Source organism: Pangasianodon hypophthalmus, chromosome 16 (genome assembly GCF_027358585.1).
Source record: "Pangasianodon hypophthalmus isolate fPanHyp1 chromosome 16, fPanHyp1.pri, whole genome shotgun sequence".
Taxonomy (NCBI): Eukaryota; Metazoa; Chordata; class Actinopteri; order Siluriformes; family Pangasiidae; genus Pangasianodon; species Pangasianodon hypophthalmus.
This window is the reverse complement of record NC_069725.1, coordinates 20,682,547-20,706,920: the sequence shown is the minus strand read 5'-3', so window position 1 is coordinate 20,706,920 and position 24,374 is coordinate 20,682,547. Positions and strand designations below refer to the sequence as shown.

General features: G+C 37.8%; 2 protein-coding genes across 5 annotated transcripts; both read left to right on the top strand.

The window, feature by feature from the left end:
- Positions 1-979: 979 nt before the first annotated feature.
- Positions 980-11,174, top strand: csad (cysteine sulfinic acid decarboxylase). Its single transcript, XM_026920876.3, has 14 exons — positions 980-1,079; positions 2,737-2,882; positions 2,971-3,097; positions 3,182-3,272; positions 4,669-4,891; positions 5,707-5,786; positions 5,884-5,938; positions 6,162-6,278; positions 6,549-6,613; positions 7,298-7,379; positions 7,615-7,814; positions 7,939-7,990; positions 8,760-8,849; positions 8,951-11,174. The coding sequence occupies exons 1-14, from the start codon at positions 1,058-1,060 to the stop codon at positions 9,122-9,124; spliced, it is 1,524 nt and encodes a 507-aa protein (XP_026776677.3). The 5' UTR covers positions 980-1,057; the 3' UTR covers positions 9,125-11,174.
- A 599-nt stretch (positions 11,175-11,773) lies between these two features.
- On the top strand, positions 11,774-21,340 carry znf740b (zinc finger protein 740b). Of its 4 annotated transcripts, none has more exons than XM_034312135.2 (7): positions 11,775-12,615; positions 14,614-14,704; positions 15,010-15,192; positions 15,788-15,922; positions 16,247-16,376; positions 17,663-17,781; positions 18,659-21,340. In XM_034312135.2, the coding sequence occupies exons 2-7, from the start codon at positions 14,660-14,662 to the stop codon at positions 18,827-18,829; spliced, it is 783 nt and encodes a 260-aa protein (XP_034168026.1). In that variant the 5' UTR covers positions 11,775-12,615; positions 14,614-14,659; the 3' UTR covers positions 18,830-21,340. The 4 variants fall into 4 exon arrangements, with proteins under 4 accessions (XP_026777140.1, XP_034168026.1, XP_026777139.1 ...); XM_026921338.3 differs by having other exon boundaries at positions 11,776-12,522; XM_034312136.2 differs by lacking the exon at positions 11,775-12,615 and adding an exon at positions 12,684-12,764.
- The last annotated feature ends 3,034 nt before the right edge of the window (positions 21,341-24,374 follow it).

Below are 24,374 nucleotides of genomic sequence, written 5' to 3'. Positions count from 1 at the left end.
ATTACAGAAAAGGCCCATGAACTTGTGATTTTTTGGACACTTCACATATGTGTGACATGTAGTTTTTATTTTCACATGTGACTTTCACCCATGATTCATCTATATATTTATATTTATATGTATATTTTGCATATGTATGGTATGGGGGGTTCATTATTCGCATAAATAATACTTTTTCCACACATGATCACATTATTCACATGCTCTCACATGAGTTCACTTGAGGTCACATGTGCACCTTCACACGTTTTCCCCGTGTGATCACATCTTACTCATTAATCACAGGTGAAAAATGTATAGTCACGTGACCACTACTGCTCTTAAAGCTACGATTTTAACGCGTTTCGGAACTGGTCGCTGATTGGTTCATCTGGAATTTTATGTAAATGATGCGATCGATGATTGATGTGCGTGAACAACAACAGCAAAAAACTAGTATAATCTGAATACAAGTCATTTTGTAATTATAACAAGAAACCAAATTTGTGTTTGTGGTTTTTTTTAATTATTTAAATGAATGTTATATTTGCTTTGGATATTTTTTCTCTGTTTAATGGCATAATGATTTAAATGAGCCCAGTATGTTAGAGGATAATCTTAATGATAATGGTGTTATCTGTTATGTTGTGTTGTTATGTTGTTAAAATTTTATGACAAATGATGCCATTAAAATGGGCTCTTATAATTCATGCATATGGATAAAAAAGTGTTATAAATTATAAAAATGAATCTATCCTTCAGACTTCTTCATAAATAGGCTAGAGCATGTTATAACCATACAGCCATGCTTTTTTCCCCAGTTGGTTATAAAAGAATAGTCGAGGTTAAAAATGGCTGTGAATGTTAATTCTGTACTATTTTTGGTTCACTGCCTTTCTGAGTTGCTGCTTCAAGCAGTTTTGCGGACAGCAGAAGTCCAGCCTCTCTGGTCCAATGGCGTGCCGATGCGTCCTCACTGCTCGCTTCTCATTGGTCAGCCGTCCTGCTTAAATTAGACATAATATCGGATTACATATAGGTTTAAGTGCGACTTCAGAGCACACAGAGGACTGCAGAGATGAGTTCAACCGTTACTATAGGTGAGAAAAAGCTTTATTCCTGCTGAAAAAGTGTCCTGTGCTGACAGATTGACATATTTCCACTTTAAACACAAGGAGAAAATGATAAACTATGTTTAAATATTTTTAAGAGAAAAAAATGCTGCATGTGTTTTGATACTAATACTTCACAATGTGGACAAAATCTCTTTAAAAGTGCAAAGTGATGAAGCAGAGCTGCTGTTTGCATGATGCCAGGAAGCCTGAACTGCATTGAACTGAATTTAACTACATTAAAGGAGTGCATAATTAAAGTTATTTTTAATAACTAAGCAATTTTTTCACAATAAATAAAGAATTTTTTCACTTACCTCAAATATAGTTAGCAGGCAAAATATGTTTGGTGTCTGATATTTTCTTCTTGAGCTACTTTCCTTATGTTCCTTATACTTTCCAAAAAATAAAGGAGTGTGTATATATATATATATATATATATATATATATATATATATATATATATATATATATATATATATATATATATATATATATATATATATATATATAGATAGATAGATAGATAGATAGATAGATAGATATTGCAAAAGTGCAGGGAGAATCCATAATTTTGAATTAAATTTCAAACTGGAACTGTATTACCATTTGTACATTTGGTTTGAGAAGGATTCAGTTTCTTCACTTTTTTTAATGGCCATGACCATAATTCACTTCTCTCCCATTTTATGGATCAGTGTTTGAGTCAGTGAATCATTTCACAGTATACCAAAGTCATAAAATGACTGACTGAATCAAACTCTGAGTCAGTGAATCATTTCAAAACCGAGACTGGCTCCTCGCTTTTTTATGTGGATCAGTATTTGAATCAATGTATCATTTCATGACCAAGATTCACTTATCTTTTGCATAGGGGATCAGTGTTTAAGTCAGTGAATCACTTCACAACATAGTTTCACTCCTCTCACTTTTAGTGGATCATTGTTTGAGTCAGTGAATCATTTGCTTGTATTTCTCATCTGTAAGCCGCTTTGGATAAAAGTGTCTGCTAAATGAATACATGTAAATGTAATTTCAGTTATAACCGAGAGTCTCTCCTTTCTTGTTTAAAGGATCAGTGTTTGAATCAGTTAACCCTTCTGGTCATGACTGAGATTCACTTCTCTCACCAGATCAATGTTTGAGTCAGTGAATCATTTCATGAGAGAGATTCACTCCCATCTTGTTTAGCAGATCAGTATTTGAGTCAGTGAATCATTTCACAACCTAGATTCATTCCTCTCTCTTTCAGCAGATCACTGTTTGATTCAGTGAATTCAGTCTGAGTGAGTGAATCCTTTCACAGCCACAGACATTTGTCATTTCAGTTATGATCAAGATTAATTCCTCTCTCATCCAGTGGATCTGGAGTTGAAGATTACCGGCGGTTTTGTTTTCTTCATGCTTATATTACCAAATAACTGGATACAGTTAGACATCTATCATTTATGAGCTACTACATTACCCTCATAGCTCCAGTTCAAAGCTCAAGAAGCACACATATCTTAGCAAATTATTTCTGGTGAGATGTTAATTGTGTTAATTAGATCAACTGTTACAAGGAAATCCACAAAAACCTAATGTCATATCAGCCTCATCTTTGTATTTAGTTACATTCTACATATAATTTTGTTCAATTCTTTAGAGCACACTGTGAGCAAAGTCACAAATGGCCACCTTCATGTGGATGAAGCTGAACTGGACCGTTCAGTTGGTGAGCAGTTCCTCTCCGAGGCTTTCAAAGTGATCCTGGAGGAAGCGGTTCATAAGGCTACCGACGTGAAGGAAAAGGTTGCATAAGTAAAACATTCATTCTAAGCATAATGTAGCACAAGATGCAAGAGTCTGTATCTAACAAACCATGTCCATACATTTACAGGTGTGTGAGTGGAAGGACCCTGACCAACTGAGGGCTCTTTTGGACTTGGAGCTGAGAGACCATGGGGAATCTAATGAAAAGTTGCTGCAGAGAGTACATGATGTCGCCAAATACAGTGTGAAAACCAGTAAGCCACCTTCATCTCTGCTTGTTCATTATGAATGAACTGAGGAATAAAATAAATCTGCAGCTGCATGTTCTTTCTTTCCAGATCACCCTCGCTTCTTCAATCAGCTGTTCACTGGAGTGGACTACCATGCCCTGACTGGACGCCTCCTCACAGAGACACTCAACACCAGTCAGTAAGTGCAACCTAGTTGGCACAAGTATGCACCCTTGAAGGAAAGATAAGAGCATTACTAATGTCGCTACTAGATGATACATCTGGTGAATAACCGCAATAGCCTTCATGTTATAGACACAATAATCAGCCTGTTCCTTTTTCTCAGTACAATGCAGCACAAAGGTCACTGTAAGATAGACTGTGTATCTTGGACTGTCAAAGAAAGTTTTAACACTGTGATGTTTTTAGGAACAGATCACTGCATGTCCGTCATGGTCTCTAATACCAGAAACATTTGCATCATCAAAGTGGAGGAATTTCAGAAAATATCCAAGAAACACATTTTTATATTTCATTGCATGCATGTGCAGTGTCGTCATGCCACTCCAAGGGTCACTGGCATATAGTTCAGGATTTACCAGTGCATCAAAGCAAAGCGCTTCATCCGTGTTTGGAGGCAGCAGTAAAGCTGGAGTCAAAAAGCGATAACCAAGCATGTTTATTGCATTATGTGAGGAATAAAACACATGGGCAAAAATAATGCATGATGGATTTGTGTGATGTCAAGTGAAACTTTAACTATTGACATTTGTTTTTGTGGCACGTCCATCATTCCCTCACCAGTTTCTCTTTTCTTCACTCTCTTGAAGTTAATAAGACCTCTGTCATCAAGACTGTCCTGTCAAACTTCCTGTTACAAAACACTAAAACTGGAGACTTCTTTATATAAATGTCTCCATATTAACATTTATACTTAAGCAATATTGTATTATAAGAATATATAAACAAAGATGCAAGACATAGAATATGGGGTGGAACTATATGGAAATGTCATAACATCATAACCCTAGAACCCAGTATCAGGGTTTTCAGTACACCATAGCATTGGCTTACTAGATGAGGACGTTGATGACAAGTACATATTATTTAGTAAAGGGTAGCTGCTAAAATATTTTGATTAAAGTTTTCACATTTTTGTGGTGCTATTATCTACAGCATAGCAGTTTAACCATAACAGATTCCATCAACGTCATACTACTAATTCATTTTGCAGGGAATATAATCATTATACCAGAGCGCTGCTGAATTCTCGATTATGATTGGTCAGATTGGGTTGATTAATTTGCTATAACAGCAACTCTGACAGTAGCTCAGCTGCAAGACAAATCATATTAATACACTCGTTCTAATACATTTCAATAGTAACGACTAATTCAGATAATAAATGTGTATTTAAATACTGATACAGTGTAAGTTTATGTGAAGGAGTCTCCAGTGTCAGTGTCAGTAACAGTCTGAGGTAAAGCTCTTACTTTAAGTTATAACTTATAACAGCATGCCCCAAGTGTTTTATGCCATACTTAACTGATATCTAGCTCAGAATCTGCAAAAGTTTAAAATGGTGTATCTTTCAGGTACACCTATGAGGTGGCTCCGGTCTTTGTTCTGATGGAGGATGTGGTTCTCCGCAGTCTGCGCTCCCTAGTGGGCTGGTCCGAGGGGGATGGCATATTCTGCCCAGGAGGCTCTATTTCTAACATGTATGCCATGAATGTGGCTCGATATTGGGCGTTTCCGCAGGTGAAGACTCAAGGCCTGTGGTCTGTCCCACGTCTGGCTGTGTTCACATCACAGGAGGTAAAGATAAGAATAACAGAGTTCTGTTAAATAAATATCATCACAACTGTTTGCTTTGCCTTGCAAGGGTTAGGAAAAGTACATGGAAACTGTGCTTAAGTAGACGTATGGGTGCTACATCAAAATCAATCAAAAGTAAAATTATGGAAGCAAATATCTACTTAACTGAACGTCAAAAAGTATTAAAGCGTAAAAAATAAATATTTTTAACTGATGAAAAAAGCTGACCACAAGTTCATCATGTCCAATTCTGCATGTCTAGCTAGTTCGCTAAGCAATCAGTCATTGTGAAAATATTCTGCTAACTCAGACATACATAGAATATAACTTGCTGGTTAGCTAATGTTTAATAACCCTTTTGGACTGAATGCTAAGGTACATTATGTTAACAATAGAAACCTAACTTAACTAGCTAGCTAATTTAACAAGCTGATTTACAAAACTTAACTAGCTAGCTAATTTATCTAGCTAGCTCATTTACATGGCTAAATTACAAAACTTAACTAGCTAGCAAACTTATCTAGCTAAATTTCAAAACTTTACTAGATGATTTACCAAACTGAAAGTTAACTTAACATACTTTTTTAGATTTGTTGATGCAGGCAGGTATTAGAATTTACGTGAGAGGCAAATGAGACATGAATTGGCAACTCCAGCAAAAGGCATCATCTTACTAATAAAAACAATGTCATTCCGTTTGAGATTTGATTTGTATTTATAGGTCAGAAATGTAAGAAGTAAAAAGTATGTTTTTTTTTTCTTTGAAATGTATTTGAATAAGAGTATAAATCAAATTCCATCCTTGTTCCTTGCAGAGCCACTATTCGATTAAAAAGTCGGCTGCCTTCCTAGGTATCGGGACGGAAAACGTTTACCACGTGAAAGTGGACGAAAGGTACATTAGTTTATACAAGGCCTTTGCTTGTCTTTTCTGCATACGCCACGTCACCTGGAGTCCACTTCATCCTTCTTCAACCTCTCTGTACCCACAGTGGCAGAATGATCCCAGAAGACCTTGAAGCTAAAATTGTTCATGCCAAATCACAAGTATATGCATTATCCTTCCAACTGACTTTTCCATCATATTTTATTAATCATGAAAATTAAATGCAAATCATGAACAAAAAAACACCTTACAATTTGGCTGTGGTTTTAATGTGCCACATTTTTATAGTCTGATCTACGTATGGGGTTTAGAGGTGACTCAGTATGACTGCTATAATGAAAATGTGGTGGTTGGCATTTGATTAGCATGTTCTCTTTACTACAGGGTGCTTACCCGTTCTTTGTCAACGCTACAGCTGGCTCCACCGTACAAGGAGCCTTTGACCCTCTGGAGAGCATCGCTGACATAACTGAGAGGAACGGAATGTGGATGCACGTTGATGTAAGCCACGTCCTCTTTATCAGAAGTCATGTTGCATAAAACCACATGGAACATGACACATGATAACATGAGACAAGAGACACTTGTGTAAAGTAATTTCCCTGTATGTACAGCACCTTTGGATTATTATGCAAGCACAAAATGTTATTTCATTAGCTCTGAGAAAATAGTAAGTAATGTCTAAACTGGTCAAGGAACAGAAAGTCATCTGAAAGTACAGATAAGCAGCCTTGTTGTAATAGACACCCTTCTCCTTTATCCGTTCCATAGGCCGCTTGGGGAGGAAGTGTGCTGTTTTCCAAGAAACACAAACATCTAATAGCAGGAATTGAAAGGTATATCCCATGTTTTATGCTTATTTCCACTGAAGTGACCTGTACTGTAGCTATGTTGCCATTTGTGCCAGGGTACGAAGAGTACCGAACAGGGACATAAGGGGAAATCTAGAAATAGTGGAGAAATAACATTTTGAAACACTACACTTAGAAATAAGTTCAGAAAAGGTTCCAAATAACCCTGCTGTAGAAAGCTAGAATTGTTAACCATCTAACGTGGAGGAACAGTGAGGAAAATTTGAGGAACATGGAGGAGAAATCATCTTTTCTTATGGGCTGCATTCAAAATTGCATACTGCTGTAGTGTACATCTTATACAGTTTGTACTACATATAGTGCAGTTTACCCTTTTTAGCTAGAACCCCTTTTCTCTAAAAGGATATGAAACAGCAAATCTTCAGTAATGTTTTAATAACATTTCCATCAGGTGCAATGGAAAACATAGAAATTTCTGTTTTCACATAAAACAAAAAAAAAAGTGCAGAGTAAAAAGTAAAACCTAGATTGAAGACCTTGAAGCTCCTTCTTTTGCTAACACTAATGTTGCATAGGAAATAATGTCAACCCACAGCCTCCAGAGAACTTCCAATAAACATGTGTTTATTGTGACACCCACAAAAAGTAGGGAGCAACTTCCTCTTTCCAGATGTCCTATTGCTTGATGTTTTTTTCTGTTGTGTTCAGGGCCAACTCTCTAACCTGGAACCCACATAAAATGCTGACGACTGGCCTTCAGTGCTCCGTTATTTTGCTGAGAGACACAACGGTACGATCCTGTGGTACAATCTATCAAAAAATATAATAGTTCAGTAGACAGCATAGAGAGAATAAAAGTAAGTAAGCAAGCGCTGAAAATTGTGTGGCGGCCTGGGAAAACCCTTCACATGGTGAAATTTTGACATTTTGTACTAGTTCTGAAAACGACAGGTATTCCTTTTTCTCTTTTGCATGGCTCTCTACCACAAGTTTGGAAAACCTATTTATGCAGTTTCTCTCACCAGAACCTGCTGATGCACTGCTACTGCGCCAACGCCACCTACTTGTTTCAGCAAGACAAGTTCTACGACACACATCTGGACACCGGGGATAAGTCCATCCAGTGTGGACGCAAGGTGGATTGTCTGAAACTGTGGCTCATGTGGAAAGCTATCGGCTCGCAGGGCCTCGCTGACCGGGTCGACAAGGCTTTCGCCAATACAAGGTAAACAAGACAAAAAAAAATCAATTCAGATTTTAAGAAAACAGAATATAGTTCATATACATTTAATATATTCTAATACATGAGTCAGTGTGGTAATGGATTATTAACTTGCTGTTTGCTTTAGGTATCTTGTTGAGGAGATGAAGAAAAGAACAGGGTTTCAGCTGGTCTCTGAGGTAACATTGTTGTATTAAAATCTAATACAGTTAAAGGTGCATTAGGTATGAGTTGTGAAAATAGGTCTCTAATAGTTAAATGGGTGGAGCTGAATAAGATTTGAATGACTTTTTTTTTAATTCATTGATCTCACCCCCATTTCCACCAATATACACCAAGCTCCGCCCCCAAAACGGCGGTTCATCTAGAGTTACCATTAGCGAGGACTGTCATGAGATCACTTTCAAGCGCACGTGGACATTCAGCTGCTTGACAGCCGAGTTACAGCTCTGTAAACATGCAACTTCTCCTCATAATGATTTATGAGTATGTGAAGGGGTGTTGGGGGTGTGTCTATAAAATGACTGACAAGAGGCCAATCCAATTACAAACAAACCTTCCGGACCTGAAGGCAGGTTTCCAAACTGTTTTTGTTTTAGCTATGTAATACACTTTTTCTGAGACAATGGCTTAAACGATTATTTTTGATCATTTCTACATAATTTTTCACATTATTTGTACTAGTAAGAACTGAAAAATGTTGCCTATTGCACCTTTAAAACTGCAGTTCCACCAACTGACTAGAAACAAATGTGAGACAGAAACGCAGCTAAACAAAGAACTAAACACACATGTCCGCAGTGTACACTCACACAAACACACACAGAGCCACAACTAAACAGAAGCACTAGCATTCAGTCAAACTAAAAATTATTCAACCGTACAAGCTGAAGCGGGTCAACCTGTAACAATGCTTGTAAATGTTGTTTCCTTCATATTTCTCCACAGCCGCAGTTTGTGAACGTGTGCTTCTGGTTTGTGCCACCCAGCCTGAGAGGGAAGGAGAATGACACAGATTACCAGGACAAATTAGCAAAGGTTAGCCTATGGAGAAGACCAGAATATGTTTTTGCTGAATCTGTGCTGCTTTTTGATTAAAGGATATTAAATATCATGTAATGATAAATCTTGTCCACCAGGTGGCACCGCTCATCAAGGAACGCATGGTGAAACATGGCTCTATGATGGTGGGTTATCAGCCTCTGGATGGTCGAGTCAATTTTTTCCGCATGGTCATCCTTTCTACCCAGCTGCAGCACAGCGACTTGGACTTCTTCCTCGACGAGATTGAGAGGCTGGGGAAAGATCTGTAAATGAGCTCTGGGTGCTGTTCATCATTCGTTCTTTAGTCATTGTCCATCATTGTTCTTTCCAGAGGCATTCTTTAAGGTTGCTCTCTATCGCCTTTTGATTTTCTTAGACAAGCAGTGAGTTTCATAAATCAGTTTGTAATTTAGCTGGAACAGCACTGGCGCTTTGCTGATAAGATTGGGGACCACTGACTTAGAACTGCTAAATGAAGTTTCTTAGAAACATTGCTGGGGCTTCTATTATTCATCACTTCCTGTTCAACCTTCTTTCATTCTTCTTTTCTGGCTGTAGACTTCGTTTATCTTCCAGACTTCTTCCAACTTTTGACTCGAAGCAGACCTCTTCCTGTGCAGGATTAGATTAGACTGCTTTTGTGTTTGTTCTTTCGTTCTTTCTTTCTTTCCTTCTTTCTAGATTCCAGGTTCCTCACAGTCCTTCAGTCATGTGGCTACTTTTTCAATATTTAAGCATCATTTTATAAATAATTTCTACATTTTTACAGCCACTCCTTTTTGCATCTTAATTTACATCAAACACCTATCCCTGCAGTTTTACTGCAACCCTTTTCATTCTTGTCAACATGATAAAAATTGAGTGTAGCAATAGGTCAATTTTATTACTTTTATTTTTTAATGAAGAAAAAGGAGAGCTTTTCTAGCTTTTCTTATAGTCAGTAGCCTACTGACAATAATGTTGTAATATCAAGAACTTATGTGTGCTAGATCAGCTAAATGGACGGTTTATTAGGTACCGCTGTCATACTGGTGCACTTTATAGATATAATATCACTGATGGACAGAGAAGAGGGGGCTGAAAATGGTTCATAGCAACAGATGGGCTACAGATAGGAATTGTTCATCTATAGGGTAGTTGTACCTGATGAATGTTGGTAAAACTGGCTATAATAAACTGACAACTGAATGTATATTAATGCAACGAATCAATTTATGTGGCTGCAACAGAAATTGCTGGGTTAGAATAAATTGGTCCCTGGTGTCTAGTAGCTATGTAAGTCAGAATGTAAACCCATTGTAATGAATTAGTTCTAGTTGTTTTTTTGTAAGCATCAACTTTTGATACATAAGTGTGTTTGAATACATCTGAATTTTCTTCTTCTTTTACTTACAGGAAAAAAATCCACCCTGAACAACTCACTATCAATATTTATAACATATGATCTTTAACATATGTACAATATTTTTAACATATGATCTTCCTTTGTCCAAAAGATTTATTTTATGATAAATTCTGAGATGACTTTTTTGGATTAACTTCAGTTTGGTCTGTTTTCCCTATAGCTAAAGGTTTCCCGTGTTACCCATAATGAATTCCAGTGAATTCACCTCTACCGAAAAAGGGCGATGCAGCAGCGCTTTAGTGCTTTATTCTGGCCAGCTCTCTCACCTCCTCACCTGTACACTCTGCTCAAACAGACCTTTCATGCTAATACCACCATCAACTCCATCGTACTCGTCATCATAGATTTTTAAATTGCAGAGCCGAGTTTCTGCCGTAACTCCAGGTGCAAACACGTCTTATTAGCTTGCATCTATTGCATTCTGGAGTCCAACATTTGCTGTTCCAACTAATTCTACACGAGACTTCTCATTAATGACATTGAACATTGCTAAAAGTGGTGAGTGAGAAAAGAAGCTCTTCGTCCATTATGTCTGAGATAATTTTTTTTTCCCTATTAAATGCCATTGTAACTGTGTTAGCGATGTTCCCCTGTGACAATAGTGCAGCACACAATCACAACTTCTCACAGGAATAACCGACAAAATACCACCAGACTCACTTAGAACATCAGAAGATTTTTTTTCATATAAACATATATGAGGTGTTTCAGGGTGGAATTTTCCTTAGACTGTCTTAGACTGTCTGTCAGACTTTAACGTCCTATTGTGTAGACTTGTCTTAATGAGAAACACAAGAGGGCACATGCTACTGTTTGTAGTCAACTTAATTTATCAATGAATGACATTTTTTTTTCATGGACAAAGTACAAGTGTCAACATGTCAGATTGACAATAAAATGGTTTGTGAACTAGAGCTGTGTGGCCTCTTTGCTGCAAATATGTGTGCTGGATATTCGTAGCCTTAAGCATGGTTTTAAAGGCACTGATTATGGTTAATTAATGTAATTTGGTTGTATAAGCAAATAACATGTCAGCCTTGTTGAAACCTGTTTTGTACTATATCCATAGACATAGACAGACACAAGTCTTTGGGACAATTCTATAAAGCAAAGATGCCTTCAAAAGTAATGAATTTAAAAGTTTCTACATAAAAAAATACTATAAAGAGCAGTAAAGCAACCTTTGCTTTAAAAAAAAAAATACATGAGTAATCTCAGGTACAATTTGTGCAGTTTTATAAGGTCATTGGCTGACACAGCTCTTCTGGAGACTTTAACTGTTGCATTTGCTTGTTTTATTACAGCAAAACCCAGCAGCCTTCATTGTGCTTAAAAATTAAATGTTATAGAAGTATTTTGTAGGTCAGTACAAAGGGTAACATATTATGTAATAGACCACTTTTTAGACAATTATCCAATCAGCCAATCATGCAGCAGTAGCGCATTGCATAAAATCATGCAGATACAGATCAAGCATCACAGTGGAGAAAAACTATAATAATGGCCTGATCGTTTCTGCCACACAGGCAGGTTTAAGTGTTTTAAAAATGGCTGATCTCCTGGGATTTTTCTCACACAGTCTCTAGTGTATACACAGAATGGTGCGAAAAACCAAATAAACATCCAGTGAGCAGCAGTTAGTCATGCGTAAGCTCCTTGTTGACGAGAGAGGCCAGAGGAAAATGGACAGACTGGGCCGAGCTGGCAGAGAGGCTCTGGTAACTCAAATAATCACTCTTTACAACCGTGGTGAGCAGAAAAGCATCTCAGAACATACATCAGATCTTGCCATGGATGGGCTATGATTGCAGAAGATCACACTGGGTCAAAGCCACGATCAGGAATCTGAGGCTACAGTGAGGACAGGTTCACCCACATCGGACAGCTGAAGATTGGAAAAACACAGCCTGGTCTTTTTCCTTTCTTCAATCAGCTGCTCAGTGTTTGGTGGGTTTATGCCTCAGAACACAACAGCAGCACTTTATAAATGTAAAAGCTCTCAGCTGAACCTGGACATCATAAAAATATGAACACACTGTCTCATTTTTACGTTATAAAACCTACAGAAATGCTGTTTCTTTCCACATTTTTTGGCATCCCTGATTTCGAGCGCCCTCTGTTGTACCGGAAGAACCGATACAGGCGCTTGGTCACGTGCCACGCTCTCCCCTGAGAGCACTTCCGGTGGTGTTTCCTGTGTTTGTAAACTGGGGGAAAAAATAGGAACTCCGACGAGAAATATTGCTCGCACAGAAACGGAAGGTAAATTAAAAATAAACGTGTCTCCATAGCGCTTTACCTGTAGTGCTTAGCAGCGAGGGTTTTTATTTTGAAAGACAGTCTGAACACGCTAAAGTGAGTGACGCTTAATAAACACACGCCCTGTTGTTGTGTTGTGTTGTTGTTGTTGTTGTTGTGTTGTTATGGAGGGGGGGTTGAACAAACAGGACGGCCAGATCCCAAATACATTTCCACTGGATTTATAGGGCACTACACAGCTCAAGGTTGTTATACAGTAAACAAAACAGTTCAATCTTTAGCTCTTAGCTAGTTGTGGTTCACTAGTGCTTCCCAAATGTGACTTACACGTATTTCATTGCATTCCTAATTGTATGTAGTCCTAATTTAAATTTTTATTTAAAAAAATAATAATAATAACATTTCATTTCATGCTATACGTCTGTCTGTTCTGTACAGTTACATCACATTGTTTTTTTTTTTTAATTGCCTTCATTACACTTGTACACATGCATTGTGTTTGTTTATGGTAAGCTTGCTACATGTATCAGACATTTCAGAGTGATTGATGACCTAGAATCAGTTTCCTGTCGTCACGTGATCCGGTTCATTAGTTACAAAAGAAAAAAAAAAAGTCATCTTTACTATATAGAGTACTGTGCAAAAGTCTTAGGCGCCCTATTTTTTTTTAGTACAAACTTTGTTATAGATTTTTATTTTATGACTTCTACATTATTGATTCAGTACAAAAACATTTTAGATTTCCAAACATTAGTTTTCCAGCACAAAATTAAATGTTACAGGAAAATGTTTGTATGTCAGTAAAGAAAGCAGCATATTACATAAGAGACAATTTTCAGACAAAAAAAATAAAAAATAATGAAGGCTGCAGGGTTTTGCTGCAAAAATAAGAAGCAAGTGTGACAGTCAAAGTCTCCAGAAGAACTGTGGCTGCTTCTGCAGTAAAACTTACAGATCATTTCCTTATAAAACTGCACAAATTGTACCCGAGACTGCTAATTTCTTTTTTAAAGCGAAGGATTGTCACAGTTTTTCACATTTTGTTTCATTTATTACTGTTTCCTGCTCTCTATAGTATTTTTTTTAAATGTAGAAACATTTAGTTTCATTATTTTCGAAGGCATCTTTGCTCTACAGCATTTCTTTGCACATGCCTAAGACTTTTGCACAGTACTGTATCTTTGTATCAAAATGTATCAAAGATATACAGGGTGTCCCAAAAGTATCATGTAATTGTGTCTTTGTCAGTGGATGTTCGTGGACGTCCACTTCTCAGGTTGGTCCGCAACACTTCCAGTCTTTCTAAATTTGTTAATAAGTTTGGCAACAGTGTTGTGTGTGATGTGCTTGGCATGTTTCCTGTTAAAGTCCATCGCAACCTTGCGACAGCTTCCTGATCAAGCCACGAGAAGGATTTCAATACCTTCTTTTTTTAATCAAAGGCATTCTTAAATCTAAAAAAATAATACAATATAAATTAATTAGGAAACATTTTGGAAAATATTTTGCTAAAAAGTGTTAATTTTCCCTATGTATGGAGACTTTTGGGACACCCTGTATATCTTCTCTATATCTTTGATACATTTTCAATATTTTGATATATATGAAATAGTGTGAGAATGACATGTTGTTCATTGTAGTCTGTAAAATATTTGATTTGTATTTAACCAACTTCTGTCCAGAACTGATTTTCTGTAACCTTGCACGCTTGGAAGTAAAGGTACCAAGCTGTACTTTCCCTTGTTGCTAGGGTAGTACCAACACTGCTACATTTTTTTTTTAACCTTTAGTATATCTTTTACTTGGGAAGATGCATGTGGCGTACCTTTAATTATCTTTAAGGGTTCATGAGTATTTGTTAAAGTATTTGTTAAAGTTGTTGGTACTACCCCAGTGACAATACTGGTACCTTAATTTCTGAGTGTATATAGATCTGGGTTCCCCAGGTCCAGTCCTGGAGGGCTGGAACCCAGTACCCTCTGGTGAGCCTCCAGCTTGAAGACTCCTGACTGGAGTTAGAGAAACTTGTCTTAGATATTTTCTTGGCTCACAGCCCTGCTGACTGTGTGTTACCTATCCATTCTCTCTGCCCAGTGCGACGCTCTCTCTCCCCCCCAACACACGCACACACATCACTGCGATGTCACAGCTTTCCAACAACCCAGTCCGAGACCACATGAAATGGGTCAGTGTTTTTCTTCCCACGTTATTTGCATTTTGATCTGTTTCCGTTTCATGTCACATGCTTCCGCTGTCAAACCTGCAATGTCATAACTTGCTTTCCATTAAAAAAAACTGGTCCTAATCCTAATTTTGTGTCCTCTGCAAGTATATAGAAAATCTGCCTTAATCTCTAACTGGAAATCAATTCAGCTTGAGCTGACAAAAATCAGTGCTCTGTAGTGGTCAATAAAAAGAAGAAAAAATGATGATATGTCATATCACCAGGCTGTAGTAACCGGTGTGTGTTTATTTGTGTGTTTGTGGCAGGCTGGGTTGCTGGGCTGTGAGGCAGTGCTCTCCAGTATGGCTCTGATGCAGGCCAGTTCTCCACCCAGCCATAAAAAGATGGCGTCTCCACTGAGCCAGAACCACAACCACAGTCACAACCAGGAAGCCCACAGTCACCACAGTCACATGGTGCTACCTTCTGGAGTCAGCTGCTCACCCATGGTAAGACAACCAGGACGTGGAAACTACGGTTTAAACCACATTAACACACCTAAAAACAGAACAGCAAATCAGAAAACGCAACAGCGAAACCAAAAACATAACAATGAATCAGAATATGCAGCAAAACCAAAAACGTTACTGCAAATCAGAAAACACAACAGCACAACCAAAAACACAACAGCAAATCAGAAAACGCAACAACAAAACCAAAAACGTTACTGCAAATCAGAAAATACAAAAAAAAAACCAAAACCAAAAACATAACAAATCAGAAGATGCAAAAAAAGAAGCAAATCAGAAAATGCAAAACAAACAAACAAAGAAACAAAAAACACAACAGCAAATCAGAAAATGAAAAAAAATAAAATAAATCACAACAGCAAATCAGAAAACTCAACAACAAAACCAAAAACGTAACTGCAAATCAGAAAATAAAATAAATAAATAAATAAATCACAACAGCAAATCAGAAAATGCAATAAAAAAAACACAACAGCAAAACCAAAAACACAACACCAAATCAGAAAACACAACAACAAAACCAAGAATATAACAATGACGCAGGGATTTAATGGGTTTCTCTTGTCACTCATAGCTCATTAATAAGGATGGAGAGTTCCACTCTTCCCGGCTGCTGGAGGAGAAGGACATGCAGTCGAGCCAGAACGCGCAGTCAAAGAAGAAAAACAGGAAGTCAGGAACACCGACCAAAGTGAGAGAAAAAGTGCAGGCAAGTAGCCCATAAGTGTGTGTCTGTGTGTTACTCTGTCATCTGTCTGTACCACAGTAACGCTGATGATTGTTTTCCAATGACATCCTGAAGGGTGTGTGAATCCAGAATCCAAAAAACATGGAATTTGTAGATAGGAGTCAAGACTGAAAAATAGTTTTAATCAATGTTTTTCCACATTTTCTAACCAAATAATTTAATATCAGTTAGTGAGAATCATGCTGCTGGGCTGTAGAAATCATACGATGGATTTTTTCCATGTATGTTCTTCTATAGCAGTGACCATACTTTCCTGCCTGTGTGTGTGTGTGTGTGCAAACACAGGTGGAGATGCCTGAACCAAGCGATGACGGTTCTCTCAACTCCCAGGTGCAGAAGAACTTCATCTGCGAGCACTGTTACGGAGCGTTCCGCAGTAGTTACCACCTCAAACGACATATCCTCACTCACACAGGTGAGCTTCTGAACGCCAGCGTGTCACTTCCTGCTCAAGTGTAGCACATCCTGTAAAAGCTGTTCAAATTGTCCTGCTTCAGTCTGGGACATCCACAGCTGTGTTTACATGTCTGACTGGAAATGCTCTCCAAACTGCAAAGAATTATTGTTCGTTGTTGAGTAAAGAAGGGCAGTCAAAGACTTCACAGTTAAATGGAAAGAATATCGAATATTTATGCTACAGCGCTGTTAAATTCTTGATTCTGATTGGTCAGAAGGTGTTGATATGGTGGTGTTTTCTGGGAGGAGAGATTTATTTAATAATTATGGAAGGAGTCTCTAGTGTCAGTGCTTTGTAACACTCAAAGGTAAAGTTTTGCTTTACATTTCTACAGAACAGAGTTGTTTAAATTTTTTGCTTCCACTTTAATGCATTTATCGAATCTCTGTCACCAAAGAATAGATGATCGATTAAAAAAAAGCCTCTTCAATAATGCAGCACTTTTGTTTTGCCGTTTGTAAAATGTTCTCCAGAGTTCTCACTATGTGCAGTAATATATTCGAGGAGTGAATGCCAGAGAAAAATAAATAAATATTCAAATGGTAAATTATTACGGATAAAAGTATAGTGACTGCTGAGAAAAGAAATTAGATTTAAATGTGCTTGAGAGTCATAAGAGTCTTATGAAAGCCTCTGAGTCGAGAAGTTATTCTCTTCCAGCAGTACTAAGGTGTTTGAAAGGCATGTGAGGTTTGTGGTTTGAGAATTAGATTTTTTTTTTCTATTTCAGTTAATAATATAAAAAAGGTAGAGAAACAACAACAAATCCATATTCAGTGGATATTCAAATTTTGAAAGACTAAACCTGTGTAAATAGACATGTAAATGATTTCCCTTAGTAAACAAGGGAATTAACGGTGACATTTGCATTTGCATTTTGGACATGCTCTTGTTCACAGTGCCACAGTAACTTTTGCTTGTTTCATGTTTAACCCTCACTCAGATTTTCCAATGAGATTTTCCCCTGTTTTTCTACAGGATGCGGTGAAAAAGCAAGCTGCACATTGACTAATCTGCTTACTCAATCAGTTTGATTTCTACAAAATGATTTCATATTAAAAGAACGCACAAGTTTAGATTGACTTAAAACCTGCCTGCTGCTCTTCACTCTCTCAGATTGTTGTCATGTGACTACCACTAGTTCACATGTATATCTTATATATTATATTCTTATAATTTATCGGTGCAATATTTATCTCCATCAGAAGTAACACCAGAAGTAAAACTCTTGCATGTGTGTGTAGGTGAGAAGCCATTCGGGTGTGACATGTGCGACATGCGGTTTATTCAGCGCTACCATCTGGAGAGACACAAACGTGTGCACAGTGGAGAGAAGCCTTATCAGTGTGACCGCTGTCAGCAGGTCAGACACACACACACACACACACACACACACACACAAGAAATGCAGATGCTTTGAGTGTAGTAAGGGCCTGAAGCCTAGTCCAAACTAACAGTGCTGTTTTTATGTTTTGGCCACACTAGATTTTCAGTCCATTTCCCAGCCACAATGAAATGCAAATAAATGCACACTGAGTGTCATTTCTGCCATTTTTTTTTTTTTTTTTTAACATTTTGACAACATGAAACACTTTCTTGCACACCCCGGCGTTGCTTGTATACCATACAGTGTTCCATACAGTGCAGTCAAATGCTGATACAGAAAACAACAAGCCATCTTGGAATTTGGACAATCATACATCAGTGTTTTTGAAAAGCTACCTTCTTTCCCCTCATCCACACTATCATAGTTTATTGTTGCTATAGTAACACCTAATTCACAGAAACCTGCAAGGCAGATGGCCCACATAATCTAGGACTATTGCTAAATGTAATAAAATACATGTTATTTAACATAGATGAACATATAAACGTTAATTTGGCAAAGATTTCTCTGAGGAGATGCTTATTTCACATTTATGGAAGGAGTCTCCAGCATCAGTGCTTTGGAACAGCCTGTAAGCTGCTATAACGTAAGTGATAATAAGCATTACATTGTCTTGGGGACATTCTACAACACCTGATTGAATTCATACGGGCCTCTGTGTGTAATTCGTATGCATTATACTTCTCTCAATAACTAAAAATAAGTGTTTTTAAGCATCTATTAGTGACGTTTGAGAAATATTATTTCAACTTTTAGATGACACCATTCTGTTTGAGATGTTCGTTCATGATCATTCATAATTCCTGACCATCTAGTTCTGCTTTCTTTCTCTCTCGCTCTCTCTCTCTCGCAGAACTTCTCCAGAACAGACCGGCTCTTGCGGCACCGGCGCATGTGTGTCGTCGGCATCCCTAAGGAGGAGAACACGTCGTGCTGTGAGGGACGATCTTATTCACAGGAACCTGCGCAGCAGTCGTGGAGCCCCCTACAGGCCAACAACAGCAGCAGCCGGCTTGCAGTGTGACGGCTTTCCGAAGCCTCCGTTCAGCTCTGTGAGAGCAGGGTGGACTCAGCACATCCACTCGGGGACACTTTACTGCATCAGACTGATCCTGGAGACTCTGGGAAAAGACTCCATCTCTTGCTTCACTTCAACTTGGTCATATTCAGCTATTTTTTCAGCTGATTTGACTGATTTTTGTAGTATTTTCTATAGATGCTATCAGCCCCTGGGAGGGTTGGCGTAGTTTTTTTTGTACTGCACAGGCAATAATGAGTCATGTAGAGGACCAAGGAGTGGGTTAATCCTATGTTTAATAGTTACCGTGGATGGAGATTGGTTTACACGCACATAAGATGGTTTAATGTGTTACAAAGTCACAGAAAATTGTGAGCAGCTTTTCAGCCGTTGTCACATGTGGCCTTTTGATTTCTCCACCATTCTTCAATAGCATATAACCAAGAATAATTGAAAGAGGTGCTAAACTGCAGGACCCTGCGTTCATACTAGCAAGAGACAAGTCACTAATGTTGCTTGTAGTTTGTCTCTAATGACCACTACAGTTGTCGCATGTGGGCGTACACCAGGGCTTCCCAAACTAGGGGTTGCTTGATTTACAAACGGGGCCATGAGAGAAACACAATCTCCTCTCTTGTTTAATTCATTTATTTTATAAATTAATATTAGAAATATCAAAGATGGATTCTCTGTGCTAATATTTTGAAATGTTACTCAGAAATGTTACTTCTGGATTTTCTAGATTACTTTTGAATGTAAGGTCAGAGTTTTAAATTTGAAATGCAGACCATGACAACAATCACGACAATGGCGGACAGAGCTCCTCAGTGTGTTTAACATTGCTGTGCATGAAATCGCAAAACATTTTACAGTTTGACTTGGAAACCTGATGGATGGGGATGTCTTGGCTCTAACATGGCATCTAGTGAATGTCATTTTCGAGAGTGTGAACAATGACACTTGCGGTACTGCTGCTTCTGCACCAAAAATCATTTGGCAAGTATAAACCAGGCTCCTCTGCTAGATATCTGACTGTATTTACATCTGGAACAAAAACATGGGGTTGGAGTTGCAGAAAATTCATAATGTCCATTTTTGGGGTCGTTTGCTCAAAACGTTTGGGTGCCCCTGGTGTACACTGTCCGGCGTTTATTATTTCCAATGACAAACAGTAGTAGCCAAAATGGTACTGATTCTAAAGCTCACTAGTTAAACACAAATTAAATAATGCACTAGTCAGAGTGAAAATTGGTTATTTGATTTACATGTTAAATGCCAGGATTCATACTAGCCTTGTTGACAGATTAGCAAAGCAAGCTTTTGTTAGAACGGAATAAGATGAAACCACAGTTATAAGAGTTTCTTCCATATTTGCATCAAACAGTAAACTAAAGATTGCGAGTGAGGAACTGACGAAATGTCGGACCACAGATGGGGAATCATTCGACTCAGTTGTTTGTATTTGTTGCTTGTCGCTTGCCACTGTCTCTCAAGTCGTGACTCTGGGACAAGTCATGGTACATAGAACATAGAGAATAATTAGTGGTCTGTTGCTTTGTGGCTTGCTAGTGTAAACACAGGGTAAAACACAACAACTGAAATATTTTTCCCAATAAATCCATTTTATTTCGAGACAGTTTGGGAATATTAGGCTCTTAAAGGTGTAGAAAGTAAGAGGTTTACATTTAGCCATGGTAGTTTCATTATGCCACTGAAAATTGCTATCACCTGTTAGTTCTAAAGAAGTTTTTTTTAATCCACATTCATAATGATGATATCAAAGAAGAAACGAAATGTATCACTGCAATACCTCCTATAGGTCTAGGAATTCCATTTACATTTGGCAGACGCTTTTATCCAGAGTGACTAAGAAAAAGTGGTCCACTGTGATTCAGGTCCTCACTGTAATGCATTTCTGTACGTTTGTGTGCATAGAACTGTTATTTTTGAGTCCAGATTAGAAATGTGTGAACATGTGTGTGAGTTTTTTTTTTTTTGTTGTTTTTTTTTCCCAATCAATTCCTGATGCTGTTTATCGAGTACAATTTTCTGGACTCGAACACTGGATCAGTTGGCCCAAATAAGGCTAACGGTGTGTGTGCTTTTTAGCATTTAGTCATTTTTATATATGAACCAGTAGTTCCTTAGAAGGCCAGGTACTACAGACTTTAAACACTGAACAAAGACTACATGCAGATTCATGTGCTGAATCTTATTTTATTTTGTTTTTAACATTTTCTGTAGTTCTTAGACTGCTACAGGTGTTTAACCTAGTAGCCACGTTTTTATAACAAGTAGATTTGCATGAACCTCCGTTCCTCAAACATCTTGTATTGTGTTTGCTAAAGAAAGAAAAAAATGTATTTTTTTGTACCCGTTAATAATTTTTTTTTTGTTTTTTGTATTTTTATCATGCGCAAAACATGCACACTAAAATCTTTCTTACCCAGCTAGGCACTGCGTAGTGAGTGGAAATATAGGTTCTCAGAAAACAATAAATTAATTTCTTTTTCCAGAGATGTGTGCTTTGTTTCTATTGTATAATTTTTAGAAACATTGGCTATAGACATGTAAACAATTTTTGTTAGGTGATGTGTTGTAGTTATTTTGTTTGCCAGCAGGTGGCACCACGCACCTAATTCAAGTTCTATCAAACGAACTATCTGCAAATGTGTGACTTTTTAACCTCTAAAAAGGGTGCCATGGGCCTGTGAGGATTTGCTGCCCATTACTATGGTTTATGACATATCCCTGTGACCTGGTGCAGTGGTTTCCAGAAGCATCTTGGAGGTCCACAAAAGGGTCGTGAGGTCATTTCAAGGCTGCTTGTTCCGGCGGAGGGCAATTCGCTACTTAGTGAAGTCATGTCTACATCTCTGGCAATGCTGACGTTAATAAGGGAAGATTCTTGATACTAATCACTGAAGCAATTAAGTCTTTGGCTCAGTTGGCTCAATTTAATGTCCTGTTGGAGCATCAACGTTGACGTTCAGTACAGATTGTAGTTAATGAGGTGTACAGTACGGACATGATGGCTGGAAAGCCGGATAAATGAATGTACTGTAATGAGTGGTCTGGCTTTGGAATTGTAGAGAGCTTTATGGATCCTTTCTCTCTCTGATTTACAGTGTGTGTGGATGGGGAGCAATTACTGCAGTGTCTTCTTTATGATGAGTACAGTGATGGGACAGAAAGAACAGGGGGCTGGGAAGGTTCCTACACACAACCCAACCAATCATCTAATGCAGGAGTGTCTGATGCATACCTCAGCACTGTACAGTTTAATGTAACCTTATCCGAACCTGTTACATTCTAATGTGTCCATCACATTGCCGTCTCCTAACTAATAAGACGTATACAGCCTCTTAGAGCTGGTTTGATGGACTGAATAGTCTATATCAGGGATGTCTGATTCTTCTACTGAGCAATACCTTTAGCTCAGTTCAGTTCTTTATTGTCCACATGGGAAATGTGGCTTGCAGCATGGCTCAACAAGAACAGACAGTAGACAAGATAAAAATAGATAGAACACAAATAGAACACAAACAATGAAATCAACTAAAAAAGTTTTAAAACAGTTAACCTTTTTTCAAGAACGGATTTTAAATATTGTGGGAGTTTGAAATTTATTAAACCCGATTTCTGCCAGTACAAAAATATTCTTCAGTTATAAATCAGCGCTGTTGAATGCTCGATTCTGATTGGTCAGAAGGTGTTGATTTGTTTTCTTTAACAGCAGCAGTAGCTGACAGTAGTTCCAGCTACAAGGTTTATATTATGAGATCTTTCTAACATGTTGTAATTTTTATAGCAACAACTAACACAGAGAGTTGTATTGCAGACACTCCACATAAACGGATTTGAATAATGTGTGTAAACATTGATATGGTGACGTTTTCTGTGAAGAGATATATATTTAACATTTATGGAAGGAGTCTCCAGTGTCAGCGAGTTGTAACAATTAGTGGTAAAGCTGTAACTTTAGGTTTTACAACACAGGACAATCTTCAGGATGCAAGGCTTTCTAGTTTTCTGTAAGCTGCATTTTTGTGTCTTTCAAATTTCATGAAAGAAAAAAATAGCAGTTAATTAAGAAATAGATGTTTGTAGCTGCTATAACATAAGCGATAACGGGAACTAATTTGTTTTGTGGACGTTCCACCACATTAAATATAACTATTAGCAAATAAAAAGTATGATATGTTGTTCTTTCTTTAATAAAATAATGTAATCATTGGAAAATTGTTATGGAATAAGAGGAATAAAACTGAGACAAACAGATAGCTATTGTACCATAGTGGTGTAATATTAGCATTAGCTAATCTTATAACTTTAACTTGTGCTTAACTCTTTAACTCAGTTGACTGATAAAATAATTTCTGTTGTTCTGGCAGTGATTTGAAAGTAATTTTGTGTCTTTCTGAAAAAAATTTGATTTTAAAAAATTACCTCATAATTATAAATTTTGTTCTCTTTGTCCTCTTAAATCAGAAATTGGTTTTACACGTGTATTTGGGAGAAAACCAAGCATGTGGCTTTCTAGTTTGTTCCTTACTGTTGTAATTGTTGTTAATAACCTATATTTCATTTTGTAAATATTAGTTAGATCTTGAACGTCGTTAGTCATTCAGTCATATATCATAACTAACAAGCTGGCTCACGCGCGTTCTCCAGCTAGCTAACCGGAAGTGAAAAACCTTTTCCACACTACGCAATGAGGGATGGAAACAAAAACAAAAACAGTGCTTTAATGGCATCGTAGCCTGTGATTTTTTTCCACAGACACTCGTTTAGTTTGTACTTCCTACTTTAATATTCTCATCATGAACAAGAACACTGGGTACAAATCTAACCGCGCCAACAGACTGCGCGCGACCATCTGTCACTTTCCCGCCAGCGCGCGCTCGTGTTAATTATCGGAGGTGTCGCGCGCGCCAGCTATCCTCATTAAGATTTCACTCCCGCCCTCGCGCGTCTCAGGACACAGCTGCACACCAAGTCCTAACGCAGTCAGGCTCCAAAATGATGAAAATGAAATATTAATAAAGCGTCTGCTTTTTCCTTAGGAGAGCTCCAGGCTCGGCGTAACAAGTAAGCCAGTTCCATTTTAGAGACATTTCATATTCATATTCTAATTATCACTGAATGTGTATGTCTACCAAAATTCCTCACTGCAGTAATTACACAAGAAAAGCAAAGATATTGCTATGTTTCATGAATGAAAACTTTCTCAACTAACACATAAATTAATCAAAGTCATGCAGCCTGCTCCCAGGGAGGCCTCCTATTTCTTCCTGAGTTCTCAGGCCTGCTCCAAGAAGCATACATTAAACTAAAACTGAACATCAGAATGGCTTGATTTTGGTGCTTGGGATTTGATTTTTTTTTTTAAATGTCACTCAGAAACAAGGTAACACTAAATACAAAGGAAGATTAATTAGCTGGCACCAATTCTCTCCTGACCTGGATGAGTCCTGTCACCAACACTACATGGGACACTGGGGAATTAGAACCAGATCCTGCAAGCCACACGCAACCTTATCCAAATAAT

Excerpts from the sequence above, each read along its gene's own strand:
- csad (XM_026920876.3), top strand. The coding sequence starts at position 1,058 with ATGAGTTCAACCGTTACTATAG. Across the intron at positions 2,883-2,970 it reads CTACCGACGTGAAGGAAAAG|GTGTGTGAGTGGAAGGACCC; the intron begins GTTGCATAAGTA and ends ATACATTTACAG. Across the intron at positions 7,815-7,938 it reads AAGGCTTTCGCCAATACAAG|GTATCTTGTTGAGGAGATGA; the intron begins GTAAACAAGACA and ends TGTTTGCTTTAG.
- znf740b (XM_034312135.2), top strand. The coding sequence starts at position 14,660 with ATGTCACAGCTTTCCAACAACCCAGTCCGAGACCACATGAAATGG. Across the intron at positions 15,923-16,246 it reads AAGTGAGAGAAAAAGTGCAG|GTGGAGATGCCTGAACCAAG; the intron begins GCAAGTAGCCCA and ends GTGCAAACACAG. Across the intron at positions 17,782-18,658 it reads AGTGTGACCGCTGTCAGCAG|AACTTCTCCAGAACAGACCG; the intron begins GTCAGACACACA and ends TCTCTCTCGCAG.